This window comes from Lycium barbarum, chromosome 6 (assembly GCF_019175385.1).
Source record: "Lycium barbarum isolate Lr01 chromosome 6, ASM1917538v2, whole genome shotgun sequence".
NCBI lineage: Eukaryota > Viridiplantae > Streptophyta > Magnoliopsida > Solanales > Solanaceae > Lycium > Lycium barbarum.
Genome location: NC_083342.1, coordinates 122499899 through 122516679, shown reverse-complemented (window position 1 = coordinate 122516679; position 16781 = coordinate 122499899). Strand labels below are relative to the sequence as shown.

The 16781-nt window shown below is 34.0% G+C and overlaps 2 protein-coding genes across 4 annotated transcripts; one reads left to right on the top strand and one right to left on the bottom strand.

Moving 5' to 3' along the window:
* Positions 1-336: 336 nt before the first annotated feature.
* Positions 337-3723, top strand: LOC132598489 (polygalacturonase At1g48100-like). Of its 2 annotated transcripts, XM_060311401.1 has the most exons (6): positions 341-1921; positions 2007-2174; positions 2273-2317; positions 2423-2630; positions 2718-2799; positions 3058-3723. In XM_060311401.1, the coding sequence occupies exons 1-6, from the start codon at positions 1562-1564 to the stop codon at positions 3557-3559; spliced, it is 1365 nt and encodes a 454-aa protein (XP_060167384.1). In that variant the 5' UTR covers positions 341-1561; the 3' UTR covers positions 3560-3723. The 2 variants fall into 2 exon arrangements, with proteins under 2 accessions (XP_060167383.1, XP_060167384.1); XM_060311400.1 differs by having other exon boundaries at positions 337-1921; positions 2273-2630.
* Positions 3724-7657: 3934 nt separating this feature from the next.
* LOC132598491 (uncharacterized) lies at positions 7658-13472 on the bottom strand. 2 transcript variants are annotated; one of them, XM_060311402.1, is made up of 5 exons: positions 13313-13472; positions 12443-12733; positions 11184-11288; positions 11045-11092; positions 7658-8040 (listed from the first exon to the last, which is right to left on the bottom strand). In XM_060311402.1, the coding sequence occupies exons 2-5, from the start codon at positions 12710-12712 to the stop codon at positions 7801-7803; spliced, it is 663 nt and encodes a 220-aa protein (XP_060167385.1). In that variant the 5' UTR covers positions 12713-12733; positions 13313-13472; the 3' UTR covers positions 7658-7800. The 2 variants fall into 2 exon arrangements, with proteins under 2 accessions (XP_060167385.1, XP_060167386.1); XM_060311403.1 differs by lacking the exon at positions 13313-13472 and adding an exon at positions 13072-13229.
* Positions 13473-16781: the final 3309 nt, after the last annotated feature.

Here is a 16781-nt window from a genome sequence, read left to right as displayed (position 1 = left end):
TTTTTTTCTAACTTGTGCATTTGCGGTTCGAATTGTGACATCTTAATCTGTGCTTGAGGTGGATCTTCTAATTTATGTTATGTCAAACACCTTTAGTTTTATTTTTTAAGCTATCAAGAATTCTTGACTAATTGTAGATTGGGTTTATGTATCCTCTCAAAACCACCATCTAACACCTATATCGCACATGCACTCAATGTCCCACTTTCAAAGAAAATATCCCATAGCTTGATTTATTGTTAAGTTTTGCAAATAGCAACTATAACACCTAAACCTTCATATGCGCTCACTCAGTCACTCTATGTGAACTATATACAAAAGCTACATCCCTACTATGTGCCTTTTAAATCTTAACACATGTAAAAACAAGACTCACTCATATTGGCGCATGTTCGAGCTCATCAATTAGGTGCATAATCTAAAGATAGCACTATATATGAAAATTTTGATAAGTCATTAGTCATTTTTCAGTTAGTGTGATCGAGCACACAAATGTGAAATCTACCCACCAATGCAAATGTAATCCTTTTCTTATGTCCACTAAAAGAAGCATTTTCTGAGGCAGATTTTTAACCATAGCATGTAATTCCATCAGAATAACTGAAATAGGAATTGGCTATTGGGCAGTCTCACCAGTTTTGGGACTAAAGTAAGTGGCAAGTAATGGGATGAAAACGTGGGCTTCTTTAGATTTTCACTATTATGATTATCTCATACCCACCCCCCTCCAAACACCGGCTCCCATTACCCTTCTCTTTTCTTGTTCGGATTTAACTTATATACATTGACATTGACATTTTGACAACGTCAAGAATTTACGCTATTAGTGTATTTTAACACATAGCAAGTAACCGGTCTTATCTTCCGGGTTAGTAAATACAGTAACTTTTTATGTACAAGTTATATGTAGATTGTAGTTATCTTTTGGGTGAGCTCTTTTTTTTTTTTTTTTTTTTTTTTAAGGTGAACTGATAATGTGAATTTTTAAACTCTTATTAGTTCAAGGGACACACTTCTTTTATCCTCAGCCAGAAAAACCATTCTGCAAATGGAATAGGTCGGTTTTGATATGATTAAACTAATGCCGACCATGCAATAGAACCATTCTTCCACCAAGAATCACTTAGTATAAAGGTAGATCACATAGAGAAGTTGTGAGTAACATACATACTCATCAGCAGCAGCAGCAAACTGAACTACTTGCATAGTCTTCCAACTTGTTTACAAGTGCTCTTTCTTGGTGGTGGTCACACAAACAACTTCATTTTTGTTCTTTGTTTGACTTCCCATAACGTGGGTACCTTGCCTTATATCCTTCACCTTCTGAAAAACCTACCGATAATGCCAAGAAAACCTACTCATGAACTTTGAGTATGGCTCTTTGAATTACTGATCAATAAAGCGTGATCTTTTCAGCCTAGTGAAATTGACATTATTCTTCTATAGCATTAACCAAGGGGTCTAGTAAAACAAGTAGCCAATTGTGTTACTTCACTTCCTTTTTCGGTTCTATAAATTCTTTGTTTTCAGTTAACAAGCTAATACTAGCTAGACACAAATTATGGAATTCACTAGACTTTGCTTCTCGGTTTTTTCTATTTTCTTGCTTTCCTATGTCTGTTCAGTTCACGGTAGGCTTTATGATTACCCTAAAATGTCGCATTTTCGTGCATTGTCACAAATATCTCTGCCACCTTCCCCTGCACCTGAGGGTGCTCCAAAGATTGACAATGCCATTTTCAATGTGTTGTCTTATGGGGCTGTTGGTGATGGTGTGACCGACGACACACAAGCGTTTAAGATGGCTTGGGATGCTGCTTGTCAAGTTGATTCAGCTATTTTACTAGTTCCAAATCACTATTCCTTCATGATTCAATCCACAATATTCACTGGTCCTTGTAAAAGTGGACTAGTTTTTCAGGTAATGTGACTAACTATTTCAATTTCTTCGAGTACTTGTGACGTTCGTCGATAGTTGGTGAAGTGACAAACGCTTGATGGTGTAGATCGAAGGAACCATTATGCCACCAGATGGACCTGATTCATGGCCAAAAAATGTCAGTAAGAAACAATGGTTAGTCTTTTACAGGATTAATGGGATGTCAATGCAAGGTGGTGGAATCATAGATGGTAAAGGAGAAAAATGGTGGAACCTCCCCTGTAAACCTCATAAAGTAATTTTCTTGATCCCATTTTTCCAATTATAAGAGTTGAACGCACATTTATTTTAGAAGCAAACTTCCATTCTAATGTAAAAACTTCAATGCAACAGGGAATAAATGGAACAACTCCACCTGGTCCTTGTGACAGCCCTGTGGTAAGTTCAAAAACACATTATTTTGTTCCTTTAGACGAAAAAAAACTAGTACAGAGTATATATCTTTCAGGGCCATGCCATAAAAAAGTATGTTTAATTTTACAGGCTATGAAGTTCTTCATGAGCTCAAATTTGACAGTGCAAGGGCTTAAAATCAAGAACAGCCCGCTGTTCCATTTCAGATTTGACAGTTGCCGCGATGTCCACCTTGACTCACTTTACATAAAAGCACCCCCTCAAAGCCCCAATACTGATGGAATTCATATAGAAAACACCAATGACGTCACAATAAGAAATTCAATAATCTCCAATGGTAAAAATATAAAATTCTTGGAAAGTAAGTGAGATAGGGTTCTGCTTATTCTGTTTTTATTTTAAGCACTAAAAATTTATCTTATAGGTGATGACTGTATTTCAATTGGTGCTGGTTGTTACAATGTTGATATAAGGAACATGACCTGTGGTCCAAGTCATGGAATAAGGTATATTCAAATACTGCAACTCTGAATATTGCACCATCTTTTTATGTCAAAAGTGAGCAAACAAATTTGCACCACAAATATAACCTTAAAAATGGCACATTAACTAACAAAACCGCCAGAATGAAAGTGGTATACCCTACCACTATATGAAAAAAAGAACAACACCTTTAAGCCCATAACAAGATGTCTACTCTGTCTCTTTTACTTTTCCCCTTTTCCAAATCTTGAAAATAAAGACTGTCTTTGCATAATTTTCAGCATTGGCAGCTTGGGCTTTCGCAATTCCCGGGCATGTGTGTCCAACATTACAGTTGCAGATTCAACTATTAAGTATTCAAACAATGGTGTTAGGATCAAGACCTGGCAAGGAGGATTTGGGACAGTGTCCAAGGTTAATTTCAACAACATTAGAATGGAAAGTGTCCGAAATCCGATAATTTTAGATCAATATTACTGCGACAAAAGAAGCTGCGCAAATCAGACTTCAGCAGTGTACATTTCTGATGTGATTTATTCAAACATAAAAGGGACTTATGATGTGAGAAGTCCACCAATGCATTTGGCTTGTAGTAACAATGTCCCTTGCACAAACTTGACATTTTTGGATGTGGAGTTATATCCAGCTCAAGGACAGAAAATCTTGGAACCATTTTGTTGGAATGCTTATGGAGCTCTTAGGACTCTTACAATTCCACCAGTTTTTTGCTTGTTGGAGGGAACACCTCAGTCATTGCCAAGTAATGATATTGATCAGTGCTGATTATAGATTTGCTAAGAATAGAAAGTTGTAAAAGATGTATTATGGTTGCATAGAAAAGATACTAATATGTATTCAAGTTTTAGTTGCACTAATATTGTTGCAGGGGGACTAAAAACTAAAGTGTAAGCATGTATCCCTTTGTTAATGATATAAATATCCTTTAAACCATGGTATAATGCTTTATCAGTTTTAGAATATCTTCTTTTCCTTTTAAATTTAACTCATATACACCGACAATGTGAGGAATTTTTAACTATTCGTGCATTCTAACCAATGGTTTTAGGTAACCTACAGTGACTATAGAACAACTTTGGGTGAGAGTAACCGTAGATTATTAGAATTTTAGAAGCCTCATCATATGTATACGCATTATTTGCTATGCCCATTAAAGTAATTATGTATTTAATTACTTTCTATACACTAACTTGGAAAATAAGACAGCTTATTTGTTACACTGTCAATGTATATAAGTTAAACAAGTAAATATAGTATTTTATGTCTCTCAAGTCCTTAAACGTGGATGTTTTTGACTGCTATTTTCATTTGACTGTTAAAGTTGATATTTTTCTGTCAAATCAATAGTAGTAGTAGTTTTCCTGATTAAAATAGCTTGGTGAGGTAAAAGACCAAACTTTAGAGTTTAGACCATGTTATGTCTATGAAAGGAATCAAGAAGTTTGTCACTTTAAAACTTTAAGAAGTAGCTTAACCACACACCTGTCATTCACCACATGCCAACAAGATCTTTAGGAAGGAACGAAATGTGTAATGAGTTAAACAAAAAGCAAGTGATCAACAACTGAAATACAGGAAACTAATTTCCTTGTTAGAATTCAGAGTGACCGAACAATTTTACGGTGTAGACATTTCATAGCTAGTGTCTCAATAGAAGTACTACTGATCTGTAGTTTCATAAGCTCGTTAAAGAGTAAGTTCGTTACGTTTTTAGGTCACATTAAAAATAAACAGACACTCATCCATGAAAAGTAATATCAGTAACCTGAAAAATAAAGTAAGTTACCTGCTACGTCATATTAAATTACACTAATAATATACAAATTCTTTATAGTTAGCGCGTACTTCTAACAAACGATACCGAAGGTTCTACTAAAATAGGCTTGGCATCCCTCTTACGTTTTGCATTTTCTCATGATGTTGCTAAATTTAGTACTAGTTGTAGTAGCAGGTAGGTTAACCGTGCACGTAGGTTTGTGTAGGTTAACTCGAGAGATCCCTACAAGTCTATAACTAAAAATCCGTGGAGTAAAAGACGCTCAACAGCTTTTCTCTTTGGGTAACATGCAGGCAAATACTATTGATTCTAATTAGTTAGCCTACATTTTTTTCTTGTTTCTCACCCCATGCTTGATATTAGCTTTAGAGCCTCAATAAATCTAAATCCCACCACATAAGGCTAGTTATAGGAGAAAATGCTCCCTATCAAATTCTTTTTATTTACAAGCTCGAACTCACACCTTTAATCAAAGTGCAGAGAAATTTCATTCATCTCACCACAATTATTGAGGTTAGTTACTTTTTCTCCTTGAGGTTAGTTACTCAAAATCACCGAACCAAGCAGAGGCTGCACAAAGCTTTCCCTTTCACTCACATGTGAAGATTGAGTGGATATAAGAGTAACCCAGAGTCTTTCGGTATATGTATATGCAATGATGTAAAAATATTGGCTTATATAAGTTTGAAACCTCTACCCTCCATGCCCCCCGCCCCCACCAACCCACAACAACCTTTTTACTTTCTTGGAGTTTTTTCTTCTTTACATAGGAGGGCGAGAAGAAGGGCTAGAATGTTCACTAATTAAAGAACATTCAATGATTAGAGTATAAAATAATATGGGAATAATGGGAGCGGCACTATAAATGGAAAATTGGGAGGTCCCAACATAGCAAATGGAGGAAGGCGGCTGTGGAGTGGGGCTGCAAGCTACTTCATCTCTTTCCAACTACAGAAACACATATACATAGCACATAAGTTAAAAAATGTACAACTTTTTCACTTTAAAGATGGCATGCTAAAAAATTTAGTGGCCGGTGCACGAGCCACGAGCCACGAGGGAACCTACACCAAATCAACTAGGCTTAATACCCAGATAGACCCTTAAACTTGACATGTTTTGTAAGATAGGCATATAAACTTACAAGGTGACCAGATAGACACTTAAACTTACTCAAAGTGTATTTTTCAAGTTTTCCAGTTATTTTGAAAACAAAAACTATATTTTTCAAACACTCACAATTTTCATGGCCAAACAAGCCCTAAATATATCACAAAATATTTTTTTTAAAATGCAAAAATAAGGCAAACGCATATACATGAGACTATAAATGTGCACTTAAACCAATAAATACTCGCTAATCGCAATTTTGCAGCTTTCAATTAACTCGGGTTTTTTTTTTTTACACTTGAATAATTAAAAAACAATAACTTTAACCAATAAAAATCCTTAAAAAAAGAAATTTCAAATTAAGAAATTTCTAAGTTCAGTATTTCAAGTGTAAAAGAAATTTCAAATTAAGAAAACTGTAAAGCCGAGAAGAAAATCCTTAAAAAAAAGAATTTTTTTAATTTGAAATTTCTTTTTTTAAAGATTTTTATTGGTTAAAGTTATTGTTTTTTAATTATTCAAGTGTAAAAAAAAAACCGAGTTAATTGAAAGCTGCAAAATTGCGATTAGCGAGTATTTATTGGTTTAAGTGCACATTTATAGTCTCATGTATATGCGATTGCCTTATTTTTGCATTTTAAAAAAAAAAAAAATTGTGATATATTTAGGGCTTGTTTGGCCATGAAAATTGTGAGTGTTTGAAAAATATAGTTTTTGTTTTCAAAATAACTGGAAAACTTGAAAAATACACTTTGAGTAAGTTTAAGTGTCTATCTGGTCACCTTGTAAGTTTATATGCCTATCTTACAAAACATGCCAAGTTTAAGGGTCCATCTAGGTATTAAACCAATCAACTACAATAGTAGTAGTATCACTCTCTTTTCAATATTAACTGCAAATGTGTCTTTTTTTTTAAAATAATTTCTTTGAAGGTCGTGTGCTTAATATATGATGAATTCTTCTATTTTGCTTTCTTTCACATAAAAACCTAAACTATTCACAACAACATACCTAGTGAAATTCCACAAAGTGAGGTTTGAGGAGGGTAAAATGTACGCTAACCTTATCTCTACCTTGGTAGAGAGGTTATTTCCGATAGACCCTCGACATAAGAACAAGCAATTCAAAGCAGGACGAAAAAGGAATAACAAACAAACCATGGAAACAAAGTAATATAATAGCCAAAGGACAAGAAATAACAAGTAGTCACCGAAATCGACGAGCAAGAAACTACAAGAGTAATACTACGACATGGAAGGATAAGTGGGACAATATTAACTACCTAGTAACCTTCTACTTTAATTTATACTCTCGAAAACCGCCTATATATGGTCATGGAACTGCCATGTCCTGTCCAATCACCTCTTCCCAGTACTTCTTTAGTCTACCTTTACATCTCCTAAAACTGTCCATAATCAACTTCACACACCTTCTCACTGAGGCATCCAAGCATCTCCTCTTCACATGTCTGAACCACTTCAGTCGCACTTCCCGCATCTAAGCCTAAACTATTCGTATAGAATAATTTTGTTTTGCTATTCTATGCAAAACTATTAGTGTGTGCGAGTTGTAATCCTCTCTTTTTCCTTTAATTGACAACTAACAACTCTTTCTCCAACTATTTAGAAACATCAATTTAAAAGCATTTTGTTTGTTAAGACCACACCACCGATTAGTTCGGCTGATTCACAAGGATGGCCTTGGAGGGTGATTGGTCTTGAACTTTTGATCCCACTTGCCCCATAAGCAAAACTTCAAGTTCAACAAGTTTTGACTTTTGTTACAAGAACAGAAGACACCACTACAAGAACATCAATTGAAGGCCAAAAGACACTACTACAAGAACATAAATTGAAGGCCAACTTCCTATCATGTCCACTACTTTGAAAAGGAAATGCAGAAAGCTGCAAGTTTGCTTTTACATTAGCATGAAACATCTCCAAATGAGCATAACACCCAAAGAATGTACAGAAAGATAAGTGTAAATACCATATGCATTTGCCATTCATTTAAAAAGTTCACCGTTTATTAAAGCATTACATTTATATCCAGATCAACCTTCTTCTGCATACACATCATAAATAACAAGGCAAATACACTTCAGGAGACACGTGGAAGACTAGTGTAAAGAGGCGAGTAGCTCCAGCAAATCAGCAGCAAATTGCATCTGTGTCTCCTCGTCTATGGTTAGGAAGAGGGGCACGTGTACGAATAGCGATCTGATTCCATTCTGCTCTGCAAAGCGCAAGGAATGGTAGTATACATAATTGCAGACAAACCGGCCTGCATCATCAGAGTTCATTACTTCATATCCCCTCTTTGCCAATACCTTGGTCATTTCCTCCACCGGAAGAGAAGTCTAGACAAAGGACGAACACAGTATAAGAGAAGTGGCAAAAACAAACAAAATAAATTGTTCCTGGATTAAAAGTTACAGGAAGCAGCTATTTCCAGTAAGTCTATGTGATCTGCAGAAAAATTAGATGCTAGTGACAACTGCCCACTCCAGAAACTAAATGTTCAGAAGGAATCAATGTGATCTTCCTACTGTAAAAAATTTCCACAGTATGCTCTTTCCCATTTTCTAAAACTACCTGTTTGGACATCTATTAAACAAGGCTATTACCACTTGGTCCAAGATTCAACATAAATTTTATTTATCAAAAGAAAAAAATGAAGAAGTGGAGAAACCTAGGCATCCGATCTTAGGCAGATTGTGAAAATTGAAAGAACTGATAATACAAGGATCACTTAAACCAGATAAAGGTACGGAAATGGAAAGATATCAAGGGCCAGTTATAGGCAAGAGGAGAAATTAGTGTTAGAAATATGTAGGCAGAAGTGAAATAAGTTAGAAGCCATGTTATATATTGGCCCTGGTAACAATTCACTAAGTCATGCTCCTTGAAAAACTAGAATATCTTCCCACTAAAAAAAGGATAAAAATCTCTAAGGAATTTACAGCTTGGAATTTTAAAAGGAGTAATTGGATGTAGATTGTATATCATGAAATGAAGAATCAATACCCCTCAAAAGGAAATGCTCGGGCGTGTAAAGATAAGATAAAGGAACATTTAAGCATTTGAAAGTCCAAACAAGGAAATAAACAACAGCGCATCGTGCTAGTCCTGCTCCTATAAGGAAACAAAACTTTTGTAGAACCAACTCTAATGTTACCAGGAGGATTTCTAGCCAGGAAGCCAATCAAGAGTTTCTCTAAGAAAATGCAGATAAACAGGACAATAAAATGCTTTTTGCTAGGACATGGGACTAAATCTTCTCCGTGCAGAACAAAGTGCATAAACACATCTTCCCAAGAAGTGGTGGATATGCTTGTAGTTTGGTGCTTTTGTTATAGTTAATTTAGATATTTGGAAGAAAACTAATTTAGACTTTCATGCAAAATTTAAGTCAACTCTCCCAAGAACCAAACACTCTATAAATCCCTGTGAACTGCACAAACTACGCGCACAGAAAGTACACGAGTTGGGCAGGTTACTGGTTTGCCGGTTTGACCGAAGAACTTTATAAGTTCCCAAAAATTGAAGATACAGACCAAGAAATTGAAATCAATTATTTGTTGAAACATATCAATTGGTCAAACCCTTGATAAAGGTAAGAGATGTTGTGTATGAATCACGCAACATATTCTTCTCAATTATATGTATCAGCGGGATAAATTTGGATAAACAGTAGGGATATGCAAGAACAAACATTTTTTATCGGAATCATTTGCCTAATGAATTCCCTGGGAATTCTATAGTCATTGGAATATGGAAAAATTATGGGGATATGTGCGAGAAAGTGACATCACCTTTGAGTAACAGCTTTTTTGTTTTTGGATCAGGCTGATGAAAGCTTAATTAATACTGCGCAACCTTTTGAAGAACTAGTATTTTTTAAAATTTTAAGGCAGAAGAGATACTCAAAAAGCAACTGTTTAGATCTCTTACTTTGGGTGCCTAATGAGCAAAATGCAAAGGGTTCTCGAAAATCATTACTGAATTCTTTTGTTGTTAGTATAACTTCTCTAGATTGACATACATCTGCTGAAGTTTGAGAGGCAATGGCACCTCTGCTATGTGGATCCAAACCATAAATGATAGGTCACTTAATGGCACACCCTCTTAAGTTGATCCTAACCATAAATAAAAGATCTTTTAAGTGTTACTTAAGTATAATGTCTTTTTTACATCCTAAGTTTTGAAGGCTAATCAATTTGCAGATCGAACTACTTCTCTTACAGGGATCAGTTACCCAACAGCAGAACTAAATCATAACGTCATTGATTGCTGCAGGAAGGCATCAACAGACGAAAATCCAAGATATCTTAGTTCCAATATCAAACACCACAAAATGCACGTAGAATCGGTGCCTTATGTAATGACGACAAAAAAAAAAAAAAAAAAACTCTCTCTCTCTCTCTTCCCTTTTCCCCAGGAGAAACGGAAAGTAAAAGATAGGGAGAACATTCACAAAATAATAGCACCTGGCTATACTTACATAACCATAACCTAAATCAAGGAGACAAACTGCAATTAATTGAACACATAACCATATTATTTACTCATTTGCCTCATGCTCATTTTATTCTTCCTTCAAAGGTCTTACCTTTTTTTTTAAGAGAAGAAACATTACTGTCCTAAGAAAAGGCTATCAAACTTTTTGAGGGAAGGAAGAAGGAAACTGAGACCACAGCAGCAACACCTCTCCTCAATTCCAAGCCAGTTCAAGCGATAATATAAATTATCCACATCTTTTATGCTATATTTGGGTCGACTTTATATAAATACTCAACATAAAGACCAGTGCTCTGTGTCTATTTCCAACATAGATTACCAGAAGTGTATTTACCTATCTGCCATTACCTATACCTATTAACCAGCCACTTTTATCTCCTGAACTAAACTCTCATTTAGATCATGATTTATAAGGGTCATTTCCCTAGTAGGAAGCAAAAGCGGAAGCATTGGTATCCCTTCAAAACTACAGTCAAAAGAGGAAATACATCACTTTTACTTCCCAAACAAGTGGAAGTTCATCATTAATACTTCATCCACAGGAAGTAAGCCAATAAATTTCTCTAGCCTTGCCCTCCTACTTCTCTTTTGGAAACCAAGACAGAGTGTTAACTCAAAAAATGGAGTAGAAAATTCAAAGACGTGTTAAAGCAAACTCACTTTGCTTTTACTGATTAAGAAGATGGAGTATAAAATTCAATTAAGTATGAACTGACGCTTAACAATGTCATATCTGTAACAACCATATTTGGTTGAGATCTAAGTTGGGCAACAAGACAAACATTAAATTTAATAATCATTCTAGACAAATAATGAGAGACAGATGCAAAAAGATCATAATACCTCTCGTTTTCGCGAAATGGGCCCATCTGCAGGAACAATAGGGACTTTCTGCAAGTAACAGGACAAAAATCTTGAGTTCAGTTGATGAACTGAACAATCTGAAAGAGGACCAACAAAAACTGAAGGTCTTTTAACTGACCTGAGGCTTCCATCCCAACTCATCTGGACAACGGAAAGTAGCTTCATTGACAGCCTGATTCTCTATGGCAAACATCGTGGCACCGCTATTAACTCCAAAGTGTAACTGGATACAAATTACCAACAATTAGATTTATTCTTGGTATATGAAGTACGAACATTGGGCATCAAAATACTCAGCACATGATTTGACTGCGCCAGAGAACTTGCAAAAGACTCTGGAGCATAATCATAATATTCTCAGGCCACTTGGACACCATAAACTTCATTACCTCATGTCAACATGGAATGATTTTCCACAAAACTATGTTATGTGCTCTGAATTCTAAATCGTGGAACTATCAAAGGTTTAGTGGTAATCTCTATACAGATATGAGTTACACTTGGCAATTTCAATGAAAAATGGACAAAATTTCCACCCACAAGTATGAAAGATAAAAGCATGAAGAAAGAATTTGATCATTTTGTTGTAAGCAAATGGACAACTCCTACCTTTATCCCTCCCTTTTTCCTCTCTTAATATCTGAATACAAATCTGATGTTATAACTGATTTAATGACTTTCTTACGTCTATGAAACAGACCCATCTTTTAAGGTAAATTTGTGAGTTCTTCTAGCAGCATAATTTCAGATGAGGTAGAAATTTCATTAACAGCATCAACCAGATGCAAAGATTATGAAAGAGAAAACAACAAAAAGATTATTGTCAGCTCAAATACAATCTTCTAGCAGCATATTTAAGTACACAATTTCGGGATTGGGCCCAGAACAGGATTCAAATTTCATTTCAGAAAAGCCCAAGAGATTAAAGTACACATACGGTGCCACCTACACATCATAGCATGCGTCAAATTTCTTGGATTAAAAAATTACTAGTTAACAACTATTTTGTCAGCAAATGGATGCTTCCACAAATACGAAAGCAGTAGCGTGTAGCATTCATAGAAGATCAATAATGAACTAAGATCCCAAACTTCCATATCAAATACGACAGAGATAGAAGTATGACATTTCCGAGATATATCCTAACCGAATCCAAATTAAAGAAGAAGGTGATGATACTATGTCGTGACACAAAATGGTTCTGTCAGTTTCCGGAAAGAAGAATTTCCATCTTTATGTCATATTATGGTCCAACAGAATTACCCGCCATATGACCATTTTCTAACTAAAATTAACAAAAATCTATCTTTTTCCTCATTTAGACAGCAGAACAAAGTTGAGCATGAAAGGTAAAAAGAAGCCAAGTGAGCAACTGACCCAAATAAGTCTCCTGGAATTAGATGACTCCGAGTCACCACCACCGCTTAAAGCAGCTTGCAACGTCTGGTACAAGGGAACAAGAGCCCCCTGGCCGGCAGTATCAAGGATGCTGCAACTCCCAAGGATCAGCCCTTTGGGCATACCCCTTTTCTTCATATAATCTTTAAGATTACTTACAATGGTTTCTGTGGGATTTTCAGCAACTCCATGAAATTTCTTGAAACCAGTCACGTGAACGATCACAGGTGAAGGCCCTTCGGACCCCATCTATCCCCTAGTCAGATGAAACTGAAAAAAACCAAAGCATCAAAAAGATATTAACTTATTTTTTTTTTTATAAGAAAAAAGATATTAACTTTGCAAAGACCTAAAAGATTTCATTGCAAGAATGTTCAGCATAAATTCCAATTACAGCAACCGTGAATCAGTGTCCAATTATGACAATATGAACCTTCCCATCACATGCCAATACCACTCAAACAAATCAGTATGGACAAAAGCCATAATCTTTTGTCTCAAACTGATATAAAGCTAGAAACTTTGCACTAAAACTGATCAATGAATAACAACAGAGCAAAACTTCATACTATAGCATAGCAATAGGAATAAGAGAACAAAAAATAGACCTTTGTGAACCAATATTGAGAACAATTAAAGCTCAAAACTTTGATCCAATTATCAAATAAAGAACCCCAAATTAGAATCTTTCCAAATCTTTTAAACCAGGAACCCCAAATTCATCACTAATGAGTCAAAGTCATCAATATAAACACAAAAAAATAACCCCCAAGTTGAAAATAATCAGAGATCACATGGATTAGAAGCCAAGAAATCAAGACAAAAAACACGTTAACATTATTTTCTTACATGAAAGATGAAAGAGAGAGAACCAAAAGAATAAAGGACTGAGGCTAAGTGGTCTTATCTGATCAAAAGGTGATTAATAATGGATGACTGATTGGGATTCCTCCTTATTATTGATGAGTAGAATTTTAAAATATAGAAAAAGAAAATGGGATAAATAAAGTGGTAGTGGTGGGTTGTTATCATAGAAAACAAGGTATTATTATAATTTAAAAATACGTTCTACGTAATTATTGTGTTATCAATGATGACTTTGTTCCTTTGTTTGTTCTTCTGTCTTTTTCTTTTTAAATATTTTTTTTTTTCTTGCAACGTTCTGGGGCATTGCCTTGCTTTGACTTTTTTTTTTTTTTTTTATCTTAAAACAAAAAAAATAATATCAAATTATCTAAATAATAGTTATAGATAGCTGTTTACAATGACAAGCAAAAAGATTCTCAAGTTTTGTTTTGGAATACAGTGCAAGGAAATGAAGAAATCTGATTTCCTTTGTGCCTTGTATCTTGTCTAATAAATGTGGAAAAAAAAGATTATAAAGTTACTATAAAAATTCCTTTTCACTCACTTTCCTCTTAACCAAAAAGAATATAGAAAAGGAGAGGAGAGAAATTTTTAATTTTCCAGCTGGTGGAATAAACCTATGACGTAGGATTTTCAAGAAATGGCCTTCTTCAAAGGATTTATTGTTTTCAATAAAGAAAAATAGTGAATCATGGTAGAAGGTAGAAACCATCAAAGTATAAGAATTGCACTTCACAATTGATTTCTCTTGCCCAACATACTTCTTTTGAAAAGCTTAATAATAATAATGATTAATTATTATTATTATTATTTAAAAAATTGGTAATATTAACTTACATGATAAATGACTTCTAAGGAAAGATCATCCTATCGCGTTGAAACAATAATAGCAATTATCGTGTATTGCAATTTGCAACTTAATAGAAATATTTAAGTCAATTGTCCGCATGTTTATAGTTTTGCGACGGACAAAAAACCGATCTAAGAGTTTGATAAAATGAGAAGAAGAGGTTCAACAAATATGCCAAGTCCAATAAATCACAGAATATGTGCAACCAGATGTTTGCAATCAACCAAGGGAAATTGGTGATCAAGGAAAACAATGTTCATATTCGTTATGTCATTGATGATTTTAACATTTGATTTTCTATCACTACACCAAAAGAGATTTTTAGTGGCAATATTTTTTTTTAGTAGCAATAGTTATTGCCACAAAAATATTTACCATCAATTGGTTAATGTCATTAGATCCAAGGTTGCTAGAGCCTTTAGCGACATTTATTGTTAGAGCTAAAGTTTGATATTGCCGGTAATAATTGATTTTAGAATATAATTAGCGGCAATTAAGTTATTGCCGCAAATTAATTACCGCTAAAAGTATATTTTGTTGTAGTGTTCCTTTTTTGTCCGTTCGTTCATTTACTATGAATGTTTAACTAAAATTAATGATTTTCCGTATAAAAAATAACGAATTATTCGCAGTGTCACACCTTTTTGTTACGCGCACTTACGATCATATCACAAATTAAAATATTAACTAATGATAGATGAAGCTTCTTGTTTTAATATTGTACGAAATATAATAGGATTATGTGTGTTGTTTAAGGTGACTCATATTGAAGAAACATATTGCTAGCAATTTGTTTTAAAATAATAAGTTGTCAAATAAATCAAAAGTTATAACAGTGTTGAGTTGACGATAAAATGCAACTCCTAATAGCTTAATATAATTTCTGTCGTAATCACCATCAATTAGAGAGGGGTGGAGGGGACAGAGTCTTAGCGGGCGTTTGGCCATAAAAATTATTCACTTTTTTCCGGAGTTGTATTTCGAAATATTAAAGGCCCGTTTGGCCATAAATACCAAAAACTTTTTCACTTTTTTTGGAATTTTTGAAGTTGGAGTTGTGTTTGGCCATAGTTTTTGAAATTGTAATTTTTGGTGAAATGTAGTGTAAAAAAGTGAAAAAAGTTGAAAATTTTTGAAAAACAAGTTTTTCTTGTTTTCAGTATTCCGGAATACAACTCCGAAAAAAGTGAATAATTTTTATGACCAAACGCTAAAAGTAAAAAAAAGTGAAAAAAAATTCCAGAAAAAAGTGAATAATTTTTATGGCCAAACGCCCACTAAAAACAAGAAAAAATTGTTTTTCAAAATTTTTTCACTTTTTTCACTTTTTTACACTACATTTCACTAACAATTTAAAAAATTATGACCAAACACAACTCTAACTTCAAAATTTTCAAAAAAAGTGAATTTTTTTTTTATATTTATGGCCAAACGGGCTTAATTATTTTTGTGATGGAAGTAGTCTTTCTTTTAAAAATAAAATAACAGCATGCTTATCAATAATTTGACAGATCAATGACATGTTCTTGAAGCCTCACAAAAATAGCTTACAAGTCTGCGAGACTACCAAATATGCATATAATATATTAACTTTTAATATACCGTATAAACATGACAAGATGTTAATATTTTGAGGAAAAAACTTAATGTTCAAATCTAGAACTATAATAACTTTAACTTTTTTAATAAATAAATAAATACAATTTAGACTGGTTTGCTGTGTGGACTTTATTATTAAACCAGCAACTATTTTGTGAAGTCGGACTTTAAAAAAAATATTTATGTATTACATGATAAATTCTGATTTTATAGCCTATAGGGTCGATCCTTCATTAGATTAAAAAATATGTTAAAACATAGGATATGCTTATGTGAAGATTTAAATTAAAAAGAATATGTCAGTGCATCAGGATGTTATATTTTACTGTGACTTTACTTACTACTATATAGAAAGGTGGGTTTGACACTTTTTCGTCGTCATAGGATCGTCGTCCGTCCTGCTCCAACTTGTGGTTTCCCATTGGTTGCACATATAATTTATTCTGGTTGGTCTATTTACTTTTCATTTGTGTTGTCCCTTTTGACTTTTTGTAGTAGCACATAACAATTTATTATACTGAAATACTTCCACGTGTAGAGTAGTAATGACACGTATAGTTTCCTTTTTTATTTTACTGTTAATTTGATGTTTATTTATTGTAGAATAAAATGACTGAGCTAATCTGAATTTCTACAACTTTTCGTTTGTCCTCAAGAAACTCATTTGTAAATTAATGTTCCGGTTTTGCTATTGCTACTATATAGAAGCATGGGTCTTAACCCATGCTTCGTCGTCCGTTAATGCATTAAAAAAAAAAGTGTGGTCCTCATATTAAATACCAATCAATATTAAAAAAAAAATACCAACCAATATTAAAAAAAAAACACCAACCAATATTAAAAAAAAAAAAAAAAAGTGGAACCCCCCATCTCCAAACTTACGGGAAAAAAAAAGTGGACCCCATATTAATAAAATCAAGCAATATAAAAAAAAAGTGAATCCCATATTAAAAAAAAAAGCAATGTCAAAAAAAAAGTGCATACTTTGTATTCGTATAAAGT

Excerpts from the sequence above, each read along its gene's own strand:
- LOC132598489 (XM_060311400.1), top strand. The coding sequence starts at position 1,562 with ATGGAATTCACTAGACTTTGCTTCTCGGTTTTTTCTATTTTCTTGCTT. Across the intron at positions 2,175-2,272 it reads TCCCCTGTAAACCTCATAAA|GGAATAAATGGAACAACTCC; the intron begins GTAATTTTCTTG and ends TCAATGCAACAG. Across the intron at positions 2,800-3,057 it reads GGTCCAAGTCATGGAATAAG|CATTGGCAGCTTGGGCTTTC; the intron begins GTATATTCAAAT and ends CATAATTTTCAG.
- LOC132598491 (XM_060311402.1), bottom strand. The coding sequence starts at position 12,712 with ATGGGGTCCGAAGGGCCTTCACCTGTGATCGTTCACGTGACTGGTTTC. Across the intron at positions 11,289-12,442 it reads ATTCCAGGAGACTTATTTGG|TTACACTTTGGAGTTAATAG; the intron begins GTCAGTTGCTCA and ends ATTTGTATCCAG. Across the intron at positions 11,093-11,183 it reads AGTTGGGATGGAAGCCTCAG|AAAGTCCCTATTGTTCCTGC; the intron begins GTCAGTTAAAAG and ends TGTTACTTGCAG.